This window comes from Eutrigla gurnardus (assembly GCF_963514095.1).
Source record: "Eutrigla gurnardus genome assembly, chromosome: 20".
NCBI classification, from domain to species: Eukaryota; Metazoa; Chordata; class Actinopteri; order Perciformes; family Triglidae; genus Eutrigla; species Eutrigla gurnardus.
Window position 1 is genome coordinate 18571912 of NC_139931.1, and position 22639 is coordinate 18594550.

General features: G+C 39.2%; 1 protein-coding gene across 4 annotated transcripts in view; it reads right to left on the minus strand.

The window, feature by feature from the left end:
• Positions 1-6126: 6126 nt before the first annotated feature.
• copz2 (COPI coat complex subunit zeta 2) overlaps positions 6127-22639 on the minus strand; it is a 420907-nt gene continuing 404394 nt past the window's right edge. For 2 of the 4 annotated variants that reach the window (XM_084037687.1, XM_084037686.1), the window contains exons 3-11: positions 17332-17400; positions 16598-16682; positions 15301-15392; positions 14326-14381; positions 12873-12950; positions 12609-12660; positions 10471-10509; positions 8698-8730; positions 6127-7009 (exon numbers count right to left, since the gene is read on the minus strand). In XM_084037687.1, coding sequence (XP_083893813.1) covers positions 6962-7009; positions 8698-8730; positions 10471-10509; positions 12609-12660; positions 12873-12950; positions 14326-14381; positions 15301-15392; positions 16598-16682; positions 17332-17400 — 552 coding nt within the window. In that variant the 3' untranslated portion in view covers positions 6127-6961. Of the gene's footprint in view, positions 7010-8697; positions 8731-10470; positions 10510-12324; positions 12430-12608; positions 12661-12872; positions 12951-14325; positions 14382-15300; positions 15393-16597; positions 16683-17331; positions 17401-22639 lie in introns of those variants that run through there. The other 2 variants (XM_084037689.1, XM_084037688.1) reach the window with 2 other exon arrangements.

Genomic DNA, 22639 nt, shown 5'->3' on the forward strand with positions numbered 1-22639 from the left:
TGGAGTGATTCATCTTGTGGAACATAGATGATCTTTGGCCAGATGGCGGTATAGCAGGCCCCTCGGTTTCCCCATCCAGACCTGGGTTCTATTTATTTAGTTTGTATTTATTTGAAAAGAAGGCTTGCAGCCCGGCGGCATAAAGGCCATGTGGTGTGTTTCTCTTTTCATTGGCGAATGAGGGCTGATGGGAGTTTGACGATCGAGGACCAAGTTTGACCCGCTTGCAGTGCACTGACGGGACTGGATCGGTGCGGATCATGTTTGTGGTGTTGATCAGACGTCAGCGTGGCTGTAAAAGTGAGCAGGCACCAGGTAGAATCCCTGTGGAGTCTCATGGCAGTTCATGAAATAGTCATGAGTTTTAATCTACTGACCACAAGGCCAGCGGTTCAAGGCCACGTGTCCCAAAGTCACAGTGTCAGAAATTGATGTGTAAACGGACACAGATTTTTCATTTTCTTCATGTCACTCAGCACGACTTTCAAAGGAATGTATATATATTGGAAGTATCAGGACGACATTAAGCTACCAAACACGATTACGTTAGCTTTGGGCAACAAAACAAACATTAGCTTTGGGCAACAAAACAAACCTTAGCTCAAAGATTTTGTTGGAAATATCAATAGATTGTATAGTTATCTGAAGCTTTTCGTGAGTTTTTGAGATTAAACAGATGTTTTAAGGGGAGATGCCTCCGGTGAATAGAGGAAAGTTTTCTGAAAAAGTGTTTAATATGCAACTGAGGCAATATCTTAGCAAATTATGTGCTAATTTGCATAAATGTACAAAAACACAACTGAACATTGGATAGAGACAGGTTAAAAAATGTGTTTCATTAAGTTGACGATATATACATATACATATAGTCAAAGGTTTTTACAGAGGGACTTTTGGATATGTTTTTGTCACTCCATAAATCAGAAAATACTGTCGACAAGCCTGAAGTTTTGCTGAATTTCTGTGGAATCTACGCAAATAGACAAAGTAGTCAAATAAAATGGCAATTTGGGTTTTTAACAAAAAGGATATTATGTTTTAATGAATGTCTTTGGTGCTGGTAGGCGAGGACAGGCTAGCAATTTCTCCTTGTTTCCAGTCTTTATGCTAAGCTAACTGTCTACTGGCTGTACAGTTGTATTGGGGGGGGGGTTGTCTGGGGTGTCTGAGTTTCTCTGGAGGTTTTATGGAGGCCTCGGCTGCTGGCTGTTGTTTGGCCGTGACTCTTCTGCTGTCACTTGACTCCTTAGGGTGTCGCCGGCTTTGGCGATTTTGAAGGGGCTAATTAATTTTTACAGCCAGGCGTCCAGCTGCAGCAGAAATAACATCATTACATTTCCACTTTGCATTAAAGGTGACGGTTCGCAGGCGGAACATTTGACGGAAAGCTGAAACGTCACCTTGACGACCGCTGTGTTAGGAATAAAGACGATCTTGCCAATGGAGGAGGGACAATCACTCCGCAGAGCTAGCTAAAGCTAAAGTTTTGGTAGCAGGAGTCACATTTTTTCTCTTTTGTCGATGTTTGGTCCTGCATCTGTTCACAAACGGGAGATCAACCCTCCAACAAACCGGGAGAGAGACAGCGAAGAAAATAATTTTTTTCTTTTTTTTAATTTATAACATTGTAAACCAGCAGCTCCGTCACTTCTGTCATTCATCCGGCTACATTTAAACATTCTGACTATGTGTTTAACAAAAGAACTAAAAAAACAAAACAAACAAGAAAAATGGGGAATGAAATATATATATTATATATATATTAATAATATCTGACTTTCAAGGAAACAACTATGAGGGAATTCCTTCTATTTCTTTGCTGTCTTCGACATTTCATTTCCAGATGCTGATAGACGTCGGTTTAACGTTGAGCCAAATCCATGTCATTTGTTTTCATATACTTGTTATTATAGACAGATATTTATTTCCTCCCCTTAAATCGACATATAGTCAGAAGATTGGGTCACAATTATAGGAGGACACTCTAATAATAAAGATGATTTAGCTGGAGATTTATGCTCTCTCTCTCTCTCTCTCTCTCTCTCTCTCTCTCTCTCTGTCTCTCTACCATTTTCACCCCTCCCACTTCTCTCTCTCTCTCTTACTCTCTCGCCCTTCTCTCGCCCAGCCCCTCATCCAGTGACATCACCCCTGCATTCCCCAATCACCACGGAGGCCAATTTGTCACTGTCAAAGGCCTGGCCAATCAGCTGCCGTATGCTAATCCTTCCTCCACCCAATGGCAGTGAGCGTGTCTCTGTTAGGGGATATATAAACCAGACACACTGAGGAACAGGACACATAAGGAGGAAGAAAACATCACTGGTCACTTCATCAGGCTTCTACAGCTCATTTATTTTTATGTTGACACCATGTTCATTTTGAGATGTTCATTTTGAGATTAGTTTCTATTGAATATTGAGGTTCATAAATAGGTGTTTTGGCCCCTTTGTGTCCACATGAGGAATGTTCAAGATATGAAACGTTAAAACATTCCTGCAAATGCCGTTAATAAGTTCAAGTTCTGAAATGGATTGATTCATTTTCATGAATAAAAGCGTTTCAAGCTGATCCCAGCTGTCAGCATTGGGCGAAGGCAGGGTTCACCTGGACAGACAGGTAACCAGTCTATCACAGGGAGACATGTAGAGACAGACAGGTAACCAGTCTATCACAGGGAGACATGTAGAGACAGACAGGTAACCAGTCTATCACAGGGCTGACATGTAGAGACAGACAGGTAACCAGTCTATCACAGGGAGACATGTAGAGACAGACAGGTAACCAGTCTATCACAGGGAGACATGTAGACACAGACAGGTAACCAGTCTATCACAGGGAGACATGTAGAGACAGACAGGTAACCAGTCTATCACAGGGCTGACATGTAGAGACAGACAGGTAACCAGTCTATCACAGAGCTGACATGTAGAGACAGACAGGTAACCAGTCTATCACAGGGCTGACATGTAGAGACAGACAGGTAACCAGTCTATCACAGAGCTGACATGTAGAGACAGACAGGTAACCAGTCTATCACAGGGCTGACATGTAGAGACAGACAGGTAACCAGTCTATCACAGGGCTGACATGTAGAGACAGACAGGTAACCAGTCCATCAGGTAAACCAGCCAACATGTTTTTCTAGATTTAGTGAATCCAGCTTGGTTTAGCGTTGCTTTGCTCCTGAGGAAGCCCTCTTTAACAGACTTCAAATCTTCTTGTGCATTATCTCTACTGGCCAGCAGGGGGCCAATGTTGTTAATCTAACTGAATTACATACAAATTCACGTTTGCAGAAGTATTCCAAGGCTGCAGGTGTGTTTACTACTTATGTCGTTGCCTTTCACCTTCACAAGCAGGAAACGGAACATTTCTTCAGAACATTCAGTATAATTCTCGTGGTTTCTCGACGCAATGCCAGCTGTTGGCCACCAGAGGGCGACCGAGTCCGCAGAAATAAACTATATCAGAGACGTGCATGCAGAGATTGTCCCACTGGACTAAAGGCAGTTCTGCTGATGGTCATCTGTTCATTTGGACAAATCCAGAGCTGTGAAGATCAGGGCTGCACATAAATGATTAATAAATAATCCCCTTTCCATGTCTGTTCTCCCTGCAAGACCCTGGTTTGTTCTGGTCATCATCTCACATTTGGACATATGTAGTTTCCCATGTAATGTTGCCAGAGCTGGATGAACTTTGACCCCCAGTGTATCTGTGCCTTCGCGTATCCATCAGGTACAATACTCACTGCAGACACAGTTTGGTGATACTATCTAACTCATGTTGTCTTTGTTATGGAGTTAGTGGTACTTTGAGTAAAACGTAATTTCTTTAGAAATTTCCATTCTTTAAGCATATTAATTTCTTTCCAAATTGACTTCTTATTTTGGCAAATAAATGAAAATCAATAAGTCTAAACTCCTACTAGAAAGCATGCAAAAGAGGGAGGGCGAGAGAGAAAGAGCACTGAACAACTATTCAATCAACACAGGTGTCTGTCAATCAGCTGATCAACCTGGAGGAGCAAAATAAAACATGGAGGCTGATGGTCATCTCATAAATTATGAACACTTATGCACAAAACAACACTTTATTAAATGACATAAAGCACTTCCCCAATAGTTTTGTACTCCTTACAAAAAATATAAAGGCACACATATCTATAGAGCCACAACTGCTTCATTATTCATCCATGCAATATTAATGCTGGACAAAATATTGGAATCATCATTTGATGAGGAACTCTCTGACGGAAGAATTATTGCCTGGTCGACCAAACAGAAATTAAATTCTAAAAGAAAATAATTTCCAGCAGCTATTTCTTAAGATAATAACATTTGATATGACCTTGCAAAACAAAAATGATGCACTAAAATGTTTTCACATCTATAGAATCTTGAAGTCATCCCCCAAATGTATTATTTTCATAAGTTAATTTGAAATGTACTTGAAAACTAAAAGGAGCCAAAGCTACTGCATGAACAAAGAAAGTAGGAACACAGAAACAAATAAAAGGATGTAATATTTCCATTAAAAAGATGTGCGCCCAACGTGGGGCTCGAACCCACGACCCTGAGATTAAGAGTCTCATGCTCTACCGACTGAGCTAGCCGGGCTGTCGCTTCGCCATGCGGTGTTCTTCTTTAATCTATGTTGATTGTGTATTTTAGACTATTTGATTTCCGTGATACTGAGCCATGAGGGGTCCGAAGATTTATGGTCTGTTTCATCGGACGGGAACCAGGATCAGGACTCCACATGTTCAACGAAAGGGTCAGAAGCAGGACCCCCCCCCCCCCCCCAAAAAAAAAAACAAAAAAACACAGAGACGTTAGTCCCCGCTCCTTGTCCTTTGGTTAACATCAAGAGTTAAGCCTCGTGTCACATTAAGTCGCTAAGGCGTTTCCCGTAGAAAACACGACACGTCACCCTCGTTCACAGCAGCTAAAAAGCGAAGCGCCCAACGTGGGGCTCGAACCCACGACCCTGAGATTAAGAGTCTCATGCTCTACCGACTGAGCTAGCCGGGCTGACGCATGACGTCATAGAGTACGATACAAAAAGATGGAAGAAAGGAAAGTTGCACAGCTCAAGTACTTTATGAAAATATATCTTAGTATGATAACTAGGATTGACACAGTAGCTGTGTGGTCCTCCCTGACGTGTTGCTGGAATGTTAATTATTATTTTAGATTTTGTTTTACCTTTTTAACATCAGATCATTAAAATGCAACGAAGACGCACCTTTAAAAGTTCCGAGTTCCACTTTTCATATTTGAGGCGCTGAGGGCGATGTGGCAAAACTATCTTAAGTATAAATAAATAATAAATCACGGAAGAAAGAAAGAACTGTACAAATAAACATACATAAATAAATAAATACAACAAATAAATAAATCATGAGTCAGTCAAAATGATATAAGTATTTTATTATTATTATTTGAAATAACCACTGTACCTTTCTCTGCTGTCGATGTTTCACTTCTTATTATCGTGAATCTGATTTCTTGTCGGCCTGTTTCGGGCTGTTCAGAGATCGTTGTAGGAGAGAACCAATCACGTAACTACTGAATAAAAGCAGAACGAACCATTGGCTGGAGGACTACAACGAGTGTCGCCTGACGTTACTCTTTTTCTACCAATAACACCCATGACCACGCCCACGATCTGAGTTGCCTTTGTGGGTCTCATTAATATTCATTAGGGTCGCATACAGGGCAAAGGTATGATAGTTATTTGACATTCTTGCGATGTTTTCGATGGGAATAAATGAAAAAAAAGTATAAACAAAAACAACATAAAAACACATCAAATCCAGGACAAATGTTTTATTATCAGTCTCACAAATAGTGGACAGATAACAGACAAACTGTTTCAAGAACAACCAAATGTAAACAAAATGTCTTTGGCTTTTTTTTCCCGCTTATTGTTCTTTTCAACTACGAAAATATTTAATATCTTTTAACGGCTTTAATTCTCAAAAACTAGATATAATTCTGTATAATCTTCCATGGTCTTCCAGTTCCCTTTGACTCGTAACATTAATTATATGTACAGATACTAATTTAGCTTCATAAGAAAATGACATTTGAAAATAAGAGTTCGTTTTTTTTTACTGACAACAGGAAGTGCAACAGGAACATATTGCCTCTTTTACATTTGTTTAGTCTCATTACATTTCTTAAAATACATTTTACAAAACTTGATTATGTATTAAACTCAGAAAATCAGTGCACAAATGTATGTGAGTGTGTGTGCGTGTGTGTGTGTGTGTGTGTGTGTGTGTGTGTGTGTGTGTGTGTGTGTGTGTGTGTGTGTGTGTGTGTGTGTGTGTGTGTGTGTGTGTACGTGTGTGTGTGTGATGATTTAATTTATTTGGTGATATTAAGCTTTGTAGCTTGAATTTTTGGCAATTTGCTGGGAAGTGTTTTTTTCTTGTCTATTTATATTTTCCACATTTTCCCCACGCTTTTATTGATATACATGTGTATTTCCTCAAATATTCTCCCAAAAAGTATTAAAATGTGTAACATGTTTGGAGAAAATGTGCTTCCTGTAACATAGTGTAATTTCCACCAAAATAAATGTGATAGATTATTGAACATCAATCAGGTTTTCATTATTATCACTGATTTGTTAATAACTCATAACTTTACAGAAGCACAGCTAGACAGAGTCTTCACTTCTCCATTTAATTTCCTGACATAAATTGGCCTGTTGGATGTCAAATCTACATGAGTGGGGGTTAACATCACACTCAAAGCAAATAATTTAATTACACGTCACACAAAATGTAACAAAATGACTTTACACAACAAAGAAAATCCTATCACCGGCCGGTTCATTGCTCTAAAAAGCAGCCTATTAACTAGTAACACCTTCCCTTTAGTCTGTTACTATAAAAAAATAGCTTTGGTACTAAAAATGTTCTCTTCACAGATTTGTCTGGTGAGAGTCATTTCAGTATGGACCATTTAATCTGCTCCTTGGCCGACTGCAGAACCTAGAAAACAGAGAAGGGAACAAAGAAGATATCCATGTAATACAATAGACAGAAGATAAGGCAGAAGATATTAACAACAAATACACAATAATAAGGACCTAAAGCCCATAAAATATGTAATATAACACTGTCAAATGTGTTTCTGGAACAGGGCCTTGACATAATCCTCACTTTGGTTCTCGTTTGTGACACATTTTATATATTTTATATTTTGAGTGAAGTCGTTTCAGTCTAAATATGTTTTGTGTTGCAGTACCACTGTTCAACCAGTAGATGTCAGATTGAGCTCATGTTCAAATAACTGAGCCAACATGGACTAAATTTCTCAGACACATTTAAACATTGTCTGGAGGCATCTGGCCCTTTAAATTACGGCATGTGTAACGTTATTCTTAAAGCAAGTCAGTTCATTACATGTCACACAAAGTAACAAGTCGAATCACAGGGAGAAGAAAACTCAATATGTTTTAAAGGCTGATATTTGTTATTTATCATGGTATTATTATTATATAATTATTTTATGTATTTTTTTTATATTATTACAATTATTTTGCACCACATGTGTGTTCTGATATATTTGTTCAGTCAAAGACGAATAGACTTTTTGACAGGGATGGAAAAATATCTAAAATATGAAAAAATAATCAAATTCATTTCTAGATAAATAAAGACGTTTGAGTTCAGTTTAATTGTTGGGGAGAGCTTTGCGTTTTCTTTTCTTTTTTTTTATTTATTTATTTTTTGTGTGTAAAAATGTGTCAGTTGGCCAATTTGTTGTTTTTGATGATCAACATTGTTTCCACTGTTGAGGATGTAGTTCCTCATTGTACCAGCAGGGGGCACATGGAGCTCAGATAACATTCACTGCAGCTGGGATCCTGGGAAATGCGGTTCTACTGCGTGTTCCTGTATAACAGGTGTACAAAGCATTGTAGTATCATATGGGTTCTCTTTTCTTTACTTTTAAAATTTGAAATATATTTTCCTGATAATACTTCTGTATTTATACTCAAGTTTCATATTGAATACAGGACTTTACTTGCAATGAAGTATTTTTTATTTTTTTTTGCAGCCTTCCTTCCTCCGACTTTATTATCTGCTAAGTGTTCAACTTTTCACTATTAATAGTAAAACAATTAACGCAGCACAGTGAAAGGCCTGCATTCAAATGTTTACTTCAAGTGAAGAGTGAAAAAGAGGAATTAAGAGCACTATGTACTTACATTTACAAACCCTCTGTTAAATGGTGGAGCTTTCAAGTCTACATAATGGAGAGTTTAACCAATAATAATGCATCATATTGTTATGTCAGGTTAATGTAGTACAGAAATGTTTTCCTCTGAAGTAGAAGTACATAATAAGTTGTTTACGGTTCTGAAGTACACAATAACTTGCTAACGGTTGAGTTGCATATTTTTAAGGTGCCTGAGAATAGAAATAAAATACAATATTTTTTAATTTTCAAAGCTAAACATCGTAATACATTTATAACTGTTTTGGGTAAAGCCTCCCCTGGTGTTTTTTTTTCCGGTGCATATTTCCTAGTCGTGTGACTCGGGTGTCTGACGCATCTATTTCACGTCGTCGTAGCATATGCTAGTCGTTAATTTTGTAAAACAATTGAAGAGTGGTGGTTAATCATCCCAGTGAAATGACACATTCAAGGCAGGTGTGAAGTAGAGACTTACGTTAGTGGTCAGCGCCAGTTTCTCTGTTATGTGCTGTCGGGGTTAAAGCAACAGATAGAGAAAAGCTTAGAGCAGGAGTACACACACACACACAGACACACACAGACACACACACACACACACACACACACACACACACACACACACAGACAGACAGACACACACACACACACACACACACACACACACACACACACACACACACAGAAAGAAAGCAACTAAAGAAGAAAGCATACCAGAAAAACATTCCTGTCAAAGTGAATCAGATCTTCACGGCAGTGTGCTCTCTGACAGTTTTCCAGAATCCAGAGAGCCACAATGCTTCACAGGATGTTAATCGCCCGCGTCTAGCGGTGTCCCCAAAATACGTACGATAGTCAACGGTCAGAGACAAATATTTGTCAATTTAAAAGATCATTTTAATTGCAGAAAGCGAAAGAACGAGCGACACCCGTTGTTAGCGTGAAAGTCGTTACATCGTGGTACCGAACACACGGGTGTCGTAGCTTCAGAAAGAGATGTCACTTACCACACTTTGGGTGTGTCGTCTTTCATAGTCTTATACTTCAAAATGTGACTTTCTTGATAAAAATCACATGTGTAATTCATGGTACAATTCAAACAAAATATTTGTCTCTTGCCATTGACTACCATGCGTATTTTTACCAAAATACAGTAACATGCTGGTCCACCAGAAGGGGCGGGACTTCGCTGAGCTGAAGCCAAGCTAGCTTCAGCTTAGAGTGAGATGCGTGGTTAGCTGAAGCGTTAGCATGCATGTGCAGACAGCTGTCAAACCGCTACTAATCATTCTGTCAGAGTTAGCTAGTTAGCATTCTACCATTAGCTCCGTTATACGGTAAGCTAATGTATCAGAGAAGCTTCTGGATGATTTATATGTTAATAACAGTATAGAAATGAGCATTGTGGGTCAGTATGAGTGGTATTCATTAGTATGTATAACTATATCGGCGTGTTTCCGTCAGGCTGCTTTTACACCTGGAGTTGGCTTCATTCGGTCTGGTACCAAACTAAATACACTGTTGGATTTGGGTCAAGTTCCAGTTCACACTGAATTTTACAAACAAACCAAGAGAAGTTAACAGGAAGTTGTACAGACTGACAGGTAACTCGCTGATCGGACCCATTTGTTGATTATCAGTGTTGCAAAGTTCTTACAATTTTAAGCTAGGGACAGGTCGATATAGGTTTTCAATGCGTAACGCGTTAAAAACACTCAATAAGTTTATCGTGGTGAATTTCCATTATCAGGATAACCTATAGTTAGTTAATGTAACATTAAAAAAAAGCAGCAAACATTAGCTAGCTGAGCTATAAAGATGTAACTAGTAACAAGATTACTTCAAATATGAAGATATTTGTTATTTGTGGCCAAAATTGAAATATTTAAAACACAAACACCATGGAATTCTCGACACCTAGCATGACTATTAGCTAGCAAATTAACATGGTTCCAGGTCTAGTTATGTTTGTTAGTGATATTTGTATAGAAAGAGCAATATGGAGCAGGGGACGTTTCAGTTGGTTGCATTTTTCAACCTCACACCTAGATGCCGATATAACCTACACATTAGAACTTTGGTGAAATATTTGCAAAACACCTGTGTGAGGTGATAACAAATGGCAGAACAATGAGACACATTCATAGAGTATTGCTATCTAAAACAGGTGTCTCTGCATGTGTGTATGGGTGCACATTGCTAAACACGTGTCTGTGATATTCAGTGTGATGTATGTGTATGTGTGTGTTACCTGGGCCACGCTTTGTTCAGATAATGGGTTTTCATCCGCCTGTAAAAAAAATGACATCATTGTGTGTACAATACAGTGAAAAATGGAAAAGTCATGCAAACTGCTTGACACACACACACACACACACACACACACACACACACACACACACACACACACACACACACACTTCAAACGCATAGCACTGTAAAACAACACCATTGGATTGGTAGAAACACCATTAAATACTGTAGATAAGTGTAGATAAAGCTCAGCTGATCATTCATATTAGAATGTATTAGAATGTGTAGCCGTGCTAGTGGCTCCGGGGCTGGAAATGCTGATCTGCAAATGCGAGATCCAGGCAGCTCCGAAGCTGGGACCGTTCTCCATCATAACAACCCATTGGGGAAAATCACCCTTTTTATTGCGCTCATTATTAATATATCAGGCAATTTACTGAGCCCTTAAAACATTGTATCACGTCCATGATCAACACCGAGTTAGATAACACAATCGTAATAGTTCGATATAACTGTAACTCATAGTTAGGTTTGCGTGACGTCAAATAGCGAATAACTTGCGCCAACCTTATGAGTTTGCTAATGTTAGCTGGCAACGCTAATGGGGTTAATGTTAACATTAACATAAGGGCAACGGGGAAAAGATTTTCTCGTCAACTTCTCTAGCTCTGTGTTGCTACAAGTTGAAGATCGATAGATGGATAGATGTGGTTGGAACTAGCTGACGAAAGTACGAGTCATATTTTGTTTGCAGGAAGAGAAACATATTGCATTTTGACAGAAAAATAGAAATTATTTTGGCATACATTTTTAAATTGACAGCTAGGATCGGCTCCAGCCCCCCCCCCCCCCCCCCCCGTGACCCTGAATACAGGATAAGCGGTAGAAAATGGATGGATGGATGGATTTTTAAATTGATGATAAATATGACCCGGGATCTGATCTAAAAAAGGTATTCTTTCCATTTCACCTCAACTTTAAAATAATAATTTCAACAAGTGTTATCGTTGGTAGTAGTTTTAGCCACATTAGCAATCTAGCGATATTAGCAAACTCACGAGGTTGGTATTTGTTGCTTAACATGGGCTAACTTTACAAATGTGGTTATATTGATATATTGTCATAAAATTGTTTACCTTGGTGTTGAGGTTATGTCACTTTTTCAACCTAATAAACTTAATGAATCAAGCCAGTGGAATGCCTCCTTTTCAAAGCACTGGGACGTGAAGGGTCCATCAGAGGAGGTGGCTTCAATTCAACTCAATTCAATTATATTTAAAGTGACATATCGCAACAAAGGTTATGTCAGTGTGACACTTCACACACAGAGCAGAGCTAGAACTCTCGTCAGTCCAATTTGAAATATGGATATGGATGGAATGCCGTTGAATTTTGCACAGACAATCGTTGTCCCCAGAGGATACAACAAAATAACTTGTGAGCCCCTGGCTTTTCCTCGAGTGCCACAAGCACCTCAAAATGTTAAAATATAGAAAAAACGTCAGCCTTTATCCTGTGTTCACACCAGACACAAAGCAAACCTTTTTGCACGATTACATACAATTGTAGTGTGAAGCACCTTGAGTAGCTAGTAAGCTAGAAAAGTGCGATATAAATGCAGGTACATTTTAAATGCAAATTATCGCGAGGTCAAACAGGCGAGAATTCACCTTCCGTGTGGCGTGAACACAACATTATTTTTGAAGCCTCTCGGTTAGTCCACATGCTCCACTACCATGCATGTACCTCATCTGTCTTAGCCATCCCTCTTTCCTCCCTTCACTGTCTCCATCTCACTCTCATTCACCCCCCCTCCTCCCCCACAATCTTTCTCTCAGTCTCTCTCACCCTCTGTCTGTCTGTCTGTCTACAGCAGCTGGCTCCTGTCTGTTTGTCCCTCTACGTTACCGGTGATGTAATCAAACAGGACGAAGCCATAGGCTTGCTCTGACATTAGCTGAGGCCAATCAGAAGGAGAGAGACAGGGGGAGAGAGGGAGAGAAAGAAAGGTAGAGCAGGTGAGCGAAGGCGAGAAGCCGTGGGAACCGGCCAAACAGCTGATTGAGAACAGAACTTTTGACTTTTCCGACGAGTCACATCAACACATTGTTGTGATTTGTTTGACAGCCATCTTACCCTGTAGTTGACCTTCTGTAGCACTTGCTGAGGGTCACTCTCCAGAATCACCCTGGCAACGGGATGAAATAAAAAACCCAACCAATTAGGAGCAAGTAGGGCACAAGCAGGACACGTATTATCAATCACCACGAAGAATAAAAAGCAAGTTCATTTGTAAAGTAGTTGGAATTTGCTGTAAATTGACACATTTGTGTATTTTTTTCCATCTATGAAGATAAGCTGCAACGCATATTATTTTTATTATTAACATTTCTCTCTTACCCTCCATCAATGATTTCGTCCACAATCAGGAACGCTCCCTCCATGTTGTCCAATAAACACCTCCGCTCCACATTTTTCCTGCAGAAAAACACCCAGAAATCCTGTTCATAATAATCTGGATCTCACAAAATTGCAATTTCATAAGAGTTTGACAGTTTTGGGAAAAGTGGCTAATTGCTCTCCCTCTTCTCAAATTAGACGAGAAGGTTGCGTCCCATCGCCTAGCAACCAGGCGACAGTAAAGAGCATAGAAACGGTGACTTGTCTATTACGTATGCTGGTAATGCATCCATCCTCGTGTCAGTCTCTGAAAGAGTGTTTCCCAAAATGTCAACCTGTGTCTTTAATATCTCAGTCCATACAAATAAATCTTAATTAAAATGCAGTCTTATCCAATAGGACTCAACAATACAGAGGACCCTATGTGGTAACAACGGGTGGAACTCTATGAGCCGGCCTGCAGGGAGAACGTTCACTAGTCACTGATTTTATATTTTATACGCCAACGTTGCATTTACATATTTCACCCTGCAACTTAGAAGAGCCTATAATCTGTCATACTGTATAATAATATGCTGTATAATAATATAATCTCTCAACGTCTCCGTCGCTCACACTCTGCATTACTGCTGCACCGGTTCCCATGGCGACCACATCCGCCGCCGCCGTTTGCCTGATAATGTTGTAGTCAACAATGAGGGGGGATCATGAAAAACACACACACACACACACACACACACACACACACTCTAATCTTTCTTATGTTAAATAAATATGCTAAAATAAGGACTAGGATTCATTGTGTCATTTTCTATTATTATTTAAATCACAAGTCCTTTTTCGGGTTAAAACATTTTTTTAAATAATGAATTGCTGCATTTTAAATTCAACATGGACACTAATTATCTCCCTGAGAGGCTCTGGTGGAGGGATGGCAGTGTTAGTGTGGGTTACCATCGGTTACATGATGCTTTAATACTATTCATTCTTCATTTAGAATCATTCTAGAGGCGGCAGACGCAGAAATTAGTCAAAATCTTTTTCTAAATTAATGGTTAGGTGATTGAAATAAGGTCTTAAGTAAACAATGTAGCAGAATGTGGCAAATTGAAGTCATTATGTTTTGTTATATCGGACGTAAAAGTAACTGTTTAAAGAGTTGTATTGTAGAAACGTTTGAAACACTACTTGGTTCCAATGAGACCTGTGTTTTTGACCTGAACCTCTTCCTATGCTGACTTCCTCTGACTTGTTTGAAACAAATTCCTGTTACATCAAGAGCAAATGTAATCCACGACAAAACAGTTTTGTTATATGGGAATGTAATTTTTAGGAGACCATGCAAATTTCGCTGTTATGGTGTTACTCTGTTGGTATTTTTGACATGTAAAATACCATCAATGCGTCTTTCTTTCACTTATAACATTTTTTTAAAGATTGAATGAGAGCCTACCTGAGGATCTGATTCAGGGACTCAAACAGGCAGTTCAGTACCGACACCAGCATCAGCTAGAAAAAAAAAAAGAAAACTTAACAGCATCCATAGAACAAAATTATTAGCATTCATTTTTTTTGTTTTTTTTTATCATTTGAGGGGAACCATCAGACCAAATGGAACACCAACATATACCTGTTGTAATGGCACACTCATTTTAGCTCTGTTTTGGTCTCCAACAACTCTCACCAACTATTTAACTTTAGTTGCTCCATTATGTTCACCAGCTTTTTTGCTGAAGAAGACCACACCAGTATTACTACATGTTGGCCACCTCGCTTACATAAATCATTTTAACCAAATTGCTTGGATTTTGAGATCGTTTCAGAATGTACCCGAAAATGTTCATCTTATCATAAAAATCCTCCTTGTAGCTCAAATTCAAGTTTGAAATATAATTCTTGTAAGGAACTATTTTTCCAGGCGTTATAACATTCGACTCAGACGTGATTTGATATCAATGTGCACGTTTTAATGGCTTTTATTAGACAAATACACTAATTCCAGAGAAATTAATCAACGCTGTGATTTTTACATAAACCCAGAAACTTAACAGTCTCATCGAGTGTTTTTACACATCTTTTCAACTTGAATGGTCATGAACGGAGGTTAAAACAGGGAGGCTGAGCTCTACAGATAAACACTGTAGACACTGATGCTCACAAGATGTGTTGAAGACGGGATGAACCTTTAACAGGTGAAGCAGCTACGCATTGTCTGCGTGAAGTCTTGAAAAGCCATACCACCTTTTTTCTTTAGCTATATTTAGCACCAACATAAGGCTACTTAAAGTCACATCTTCAATCCCCCTAAGCATGTCAGACTCATATACTCCAATAAATACTCACTGAGCCTGGGAGAACAGTGCCAACTAATACTCAGACTGGAGGGAATTGCTATAAAATAGAAGATGTTGACAGAGATTCACCCTACCTCGTTCTCCTGAGAACTTCCCACCACGTAGAAGAAGAGATCTATACTGCCCTTATAGACGACGGTCATCCCCTCCACGAACGCTATCTCATCTACAGAGACAGAACACCTCCACTTTATTCACATCATGACTTCAATTTATTTAGCTTTTCAAGACAGAGTCCGACACTCGATAACGCAACAGCCAATTAAAAGAATGACAGAGATGGTAGAATACAAGAGATGGAAGAGAAAATTTGGAAAAAGAAAGAGTCAGGGAAAGGGATTATGGCACAAGGAGGGAGGGGAAGGGGAGGATGAGAGGAGATGACAAAGAGAGGAGGCACTAGAGAAGAAGGGCAAGGAGGGAAAAGAGTGAGAGAGGAAGTGAAAAGGAAAGTGGGTAGAAGCTGTAGAAGGAGGAAGGAGACAAGATTTCCTCTTTGATAACAGTTCTACTAAGGGCCGACTCAGGCCCGTCTCAGACCAGCCCTTAGTTAAGATGCTTTAGGCCTAGACTGCCGGGGACGTCCTCCTCCTCTTCCTCTGGATCATTGAGGTTGTACCTCCTTCAGCTATTAGTATTTCTTCTGTATGACTATGAGTCTATTATCATATCGCTATTATTACTGCTCTGATATTCATGTATCATTTCTATCTATGTTGTAATTAATTGTTTTTTATTCTCCACACAAGACATCTATTGTCCATTCTGGGAGTAGAACACCATTATTAGTTGGTTTCTTCCTCTTTTATTTCTTCTCTTTTGAAAAGGGGTTTTAGGGAGAGGCAAATTTGTGATTTGGGGTGATATATATCAAATTGAATTGAGGATGGGTGAGGGAAATGGATGCTTTAAGAATGTGAAGAGCGAGACAAAGGGAGGGATGAGGTGGGAGGGAAGGAGAGGGGGATATAGCATGACACGGGAGAAGAAAGAAGAGGAGAAAAGAAGGAATGCAGGAGGAGTTTAGAATAAAAGGAGGAATATACTGGCTGGGTGATAAGAAGAGCATCAGGTATCAGTGTGAAACTTCCTGCTTCCTCTTAAAATGAAACTTAGTCTCCTGGGTCCAAGAATGTCTGATACGTTTCCCTGAACAGACAAACCAATGGACCTTTAAGATTTAATAATAAATTCACAATATTCCAGATTTTTGATATATGACCAACATCGTACTGTAGCACGTTTGGCTCCATAGTGGCTACTATAATAAACGCTCTAGGCTAGTATCATCGTGACATCGGAGACGTGTGTGAGCGTTCAGTCGGACACAAAAGGGTCACGAGAACAGAAAGAGGCAGAGGGGGAACCTACTGTCTGCTTTGTGTGTCTTGTTGAAAATGTTCTTCTCAAAGTTCTTCTGTTCCTTCATGGAGGGGTAAAGCTCAGGGTCGTAGTACTGAAACACACACATCAAACAGGGAATGAACTTTGGCCCCCGTGCTGCCAGCTTTCATTCCCTTCTGGGCTAAAACATGTGAAAACCGACGGATGTGCAAGGATGTAACGGGAGACGACCCCGGCAGTTTTAGGTGTTTTACTCCACGACAGCTAGAATCCTGCTTTTGATACCATTCAATGTATTTACACCAGGGTTATTATTGTAACTGAAACTGGAGCAGAAATTAAAATAAGGACTTAAAAAGTTATTGCCATAAACTAAAACTATATAGCCTAAAACTCTTTACGTAAAAATGAAAACGATTTTGCTCGTTAAAGAAAAAACAACTATAATAATGAACGTAAAATTCATTTCAGTTTTATTTCATTTGTTATTATTTTGTATAATTACAGTTACTTCAAGTCGAGACAGAAACATAAATAAATGCACTTTTGAATTAAGAAGGGAAAACATCTGTTTTAGATTTTAGCGATAATATATCTCTACTTGAAAAAAATGTGACAGCAATCATTTCAACTAAGAAAGTGACATTCCAGGAGATGGTGCTTTGCCACAATTGCTTCATAATTAATGTCTGTTGTTTTCCCATGCAGTACAGTAACATGGGCTGAAACATGCGAGTGCACAGATAGATGACTTAACTCACCTTTGACAGAAGTCTGTTGCCATCGTTGTCCAGAATGAAAAGAGCTTTCACCGTGTAGAGGGAGGGTTCCTGCAATAATAAACAGGAAGAACAGCTTCAATATTTTAGATTTGCAGAGTCACCTCAGGAAAGCAGAGAGGTCTGCTTCATATGAAGCAGTTCTCCCGTCTGACCCACGTGTTTATATCATCCAGATAAAAGCTGTTTACTGTACACACAAGCCACCCAGTCCAACTGGTTTCTAGCTGTTTAATCCCAGCAGAATCTTTTTCATTTTTGTTTTGTCATCCATCTTTATTTTGTTTTGATATTCCTATTCAGATGTGAAAATGACCAAAGACATCCATCAATCCGTCTGTTGGTCTGTCCATCCCTCCATCATCCATCCATCCCTCCATCATCCATCCATCCCTCCCTCCCTCCATCATCCATCCATCCCTCCATCCCTCCATCATCCATCCATCCCTCCATCATCCATCCATCCATCCATCCATCCATCCATCCATCATCCATCCATCATCCATCCATCCCTCCATCCCTCCATCATCCATCCATCCCTCCATCATCCATCCATCCATCCATCATCCATCCATCCCTCCATCATCCATCCATCCATCCATCCATCATCCATCCATCCATCATCCATCATCCATCATCCATCCATCATCCATCCATCCCTCCATCCCTCCATCATCCATCCATCCCTCCATCATCCATCCATCCATCCCTCCATCATCCAACCGTTCGCCCGTCCGTCTGTCAGTCCGTGCATCCGTCTGTCCGTCCGTGCATCCATCCATCAATCCAACCATCCATCCGTCCAACCATCCATCCATATATTCGATCATCCATCCGTCCATATGTCCAAACATTCATCCGTCCATTTAACCATCCATCCAGCCATATGTCCATCCATCCATCCATACGTTCGACCATCCATCCGTCCATATGTCCAAACATTCATCCGGTCGTTTAACCATCCGTCCATTCAACCATCCATCCGTCTAACCATCCATCCATCCGCCCATCCATCCATCCATCCATCCATCCGTCCATCCATCCATCCATCCATCTGTCCATCCGAAGACTTTTCAGACCCGAGACAAAGTTCTGTTATGCACTGACTAGCATAGATTCACAGTCAGAGTGTATCACAGAACTTAGACCAGGAACTTACATCAACAGCCAATTTTCCCAGCTCGCATTACCATGGTTACGGGAGGATGAAGATGGTGACGAGGACGAACATGTAACGACCACCTTTCCTTTCAGGCAGCCTGATAGTGGCTGAACTGTGTTTTACATGAGTGAAAACATCTTATTGTGATAGAAGTCATTATTATTATGCTGAGGCTTAACTTAGGCACAAGGGTTCTTTGAGCAATATGCTAACGCAAGCATGCTAACATGCTCACAATGCTGAATCCTTGCCATAGTTACTGCCTTAGCATGTTAGCACACACACTTGCAAATTAGCGCTAAACACAATGTACAGCTGAGGCCGATGGGATTTTTTTCTGCATTATTTAAAGCGTGCAATTTTCAGCAGCGTGGAGTCGCACTTGCTCATCAACGTTACACTTGGCCTACTAGACGAACTTCACCACTTAACCACTTCCTTCCTGTCTCGACGGCAGTAGACATGGTCGACGTGGCAAATGCTGGCGATAGTTGATATTAGTGGTTTTGAATTACGGTGAACTATATATTTTTTCAGTAAGTCATGAACCCAAGCTATTTTATTCATTTACTTATTTGTTATGTAAATGTTTTGTAATGTTTCTAAATTAACACATTTCCATGCAACATGCTTCAATCGAGCTTCTGAACTGGATAAATATTGAACTTCCAAACCACTGGTGGGACCGGCTCCTGGTCCCTCCCTGTCCTCTGGGGAACAGCTCTTTACATGATGATGAACACACCTCGTCACTTGAGATAAACATATAAAATGTTGAAACCAGTCTCAGTTTGTGAAACAGTCAAATGCCATCTATTGGTTTCATGTACAGGGATGGGAATTTTCCCTTTTTCTGCTTTTCCTTAACAAAGAAAAGTTCCTTGTGAAGTATTTATAAATGTCCCTGCCTTTGGAAGAATAAAGGATCATCACATTTTACTGGGTTTGTTGCGTAAACCCAACTTCTGTTTTGTAGCATAATGTCATCCCAAGGGACAGAAAAAAAACATAATGCCAGCACGAACGATGCTTCTAATTGAAATCCAGTAGTCTGAAAGTCTTGTCGTATACAACAAGCCATGAGAAAACAAATTGGAAAATGAACGTCCATGTACACAAAATCAGGAACTGCCGTGAGACTGTATTATAACAGCATGTTGTAAATGTCAGTTATAAATGTGAATGGAAAAAGGAGAATGCTTATTTGGATCACGGAGCGCTAAAATGTTACAAAAATGGTCTGTTTGGTTTGAACATAATGGTTTTCTCTGGAGTGTATGTTTATAAGTTAGATTCAGACAAAAGCAGGGGACCAATTTAGATGTCTGGAGACATAAAAGGCTTCTTGCAATTTGGACTTGGCATAATGTTGACCACATTATGGACACAATATTCCAGCAGGATATGTTAACTAGTACTGTAATAATAAATGACAATAGCTTAGACCTGTTTCGGGTCACAATAGTCTCCATAAAAGCATTTTTTACATGATTTCATAAAACACACCCATTGCTTTCATTGGTTTGACAAAGATTTAGCCCTCGGGGGAATTGGTCTTTGTAGTCCAATTAGCAACTTGAGACGCGGCAATGGAATCGGAGTGGAGAGACGACTTCTGCAACCAGATTGTACAGGGCTCAACAATAAGGATTGCCCGACGTCCCGGGGCAAGTAAAACGCCACATCGGGCAAGTAACTATGACAACCCGCTTGCCCATTCGGGCAAGTGGAGGACTCGAAGCAAAAAAAAAAAAAAAAAAAAAAAGATCATCATCGATAAAGTTATGATGTTGTCCCCTCCCCTTGCCCTCATCGGATAATGCTTGTCAAATGCTTGACGTACTATTTGATTTTTTTTTTAATGTGGTTTTGGCCAATCAAAATCGAGATCGCGAAACTCCCGCTACTCCGCTACATAGCTCCGCTACCGCCAACTACAATGCAGAACGTGTTGTAGGACGATGGCTGTCAGCAGGGCAGAGAGCACGTCGGGTGTGAGGGGATTATTTATGTATTTATTTTTGTGCCAAAGTTTGAGTGGCCAAGATTAAAATATGGGATAAAACCGCAAAAAAAAAAATACAAATGTTCCAACAATGTCAGAATTATTCATACATTGTAAATAAAGATCAAATATAACAATTTACCTGAATCTTTGTCGTTATTTGATAACCACTAATAAAAAAACTATTTATATTTGGGGCCAGTGAAAATTGACTTCGGGCAAGTAGAATTCAGACCCACTGGCCCGACCGGGCAAGTGGAAAAAAACCTTAGCGTTGAGCCCTGTTGTATATCTGCATTCTTATGCACGGGGCAATATGAAAATGTCACTTCACAGTTGTCCTGCCAAAAATGATTATGATTCACTATAGCATGCCGATAATCATCAAAATACTCTTAAAACTTACTTACAATAATTTTATTGCATCACAGATAAGATGCAAAGTAAGAAACAATCAAATAATCGTTAAAAAAAGATTCAATATAATAATAAATAAGGTCTCAATACATATGTATACATTTTAAATATACCGGTATATATATAATTATTATTAAATATTAAATCAGGCTCTATTTTCACTTGTCTATGATAGAAAGCTAAACACCTCTTTCATGTCATCATGACGATAATCACAATTACGTTACATTGTCCAGATAATGGAAAATCACCAGAATCAACTTATTTAGTGTTTATTGCGAAGCGTGATAAAATCCTATATCATCCCATATACAGTTATGTATTTTACATAGATTACCACTCTTCTATCTGTCTAGTACACAAAGTATCACAGCAGTTTGTAAAACAGTCATGACATTTTATCTTTTGGTTTCGTGCTGAGCGATAGATCAAAAATAGGCAATTTGTGTCCCTGAACGTGAAACGAATAGATTTTGTGAACGTTTCATGATGTGTCATGAGACTGGGCTGCCTGTTGCCACACCAGACTCCAAAGGCAAAAGCCCTAATTTAAGAAAAGGTCAGTTTTATAGCTCATTAATTCGAAAGAAAGAATGTGTTATTTATTCTGACAAAAGTAAATTGGTATCAGGTGACCGTTTGCAGATGTTAAATTATTCTATATTCCATAATTGGGTTATTATTGTTGTTCATGTATTGACATGAAAGCAGCATTTAACTGTTGTAATTGGCCAAAGTGGAGCTTATTTTAACTTCAATGATGGAAAAAAGCATTGCAATCTTTTACTCAAGTGAAAGTAGTGATAACACAATGTGCAAATACTCCTTTATAATTCAAATTAAAGAGGAACTAATTTGTTGGCGAATTAAAGCTGACCATGAATCAGAAAGTTCTGTATCAAATTTGTCAGATATGTTTTGTAGCCTGTATGTAAAATATATTTTTGTAAAGTAACTAACATTAGAGGCTAAGTCCCGCCCCTTCCTGTGTCCACCATGGGACCTCATCTCATCTTCTGCCGCTTATCCGGGGTCGGGTCGCGGGGACCATGGGACCTAATCTCTTTAAATAAATATGTATGGTAGTCAAAGGCAAGAGATACATTTGATAAATATTACTTAATTTAATTGTTTGAGTTATGGAGAAGGGTCGAAAAAATGAAAAATGATTCCCACTCCATGTTAGTCATGTTATATTTATTTAGCGGTTTATAGGAATTTATAGTTGAGTTTGTTGTGCGTGTAGTGTTGATTCTATTTGTTATTGTTTTTTACGTATTTGAAATAAAGTAAATAAAAAATACATTATTTTTTATTTTATTTTTTGAAATGCAACTTTTTCAATGGGCAAAATCCTCTTTTAAAATTGGCACAAATCAAACGGGATCAAAACATTATTTGTCTCTTGCCATTGACTAAAATGAAATAAGGTCATGGTGGCCCAAAAACTACAATATCTCCCTTTTGAAATGTAGTTAAATAGATGCATCAGGTACTAAAAGCACATACATGTTAAATGGAAATACACACTTAGACCTGGCCACTCAGTAGCAATAAATTAAAGTACTCAAGTAAAATACTTTGAGTGAATGTACTTAGTTACTTGTAAACGTATGATTCACGTGGCCTTTAAACCCCATTTGAATTGAGGAGAGAGAGAGAGAGAGAGAGAGAGAGAGAGAGAGAGAGAGAGAGAGAGAGAGAGA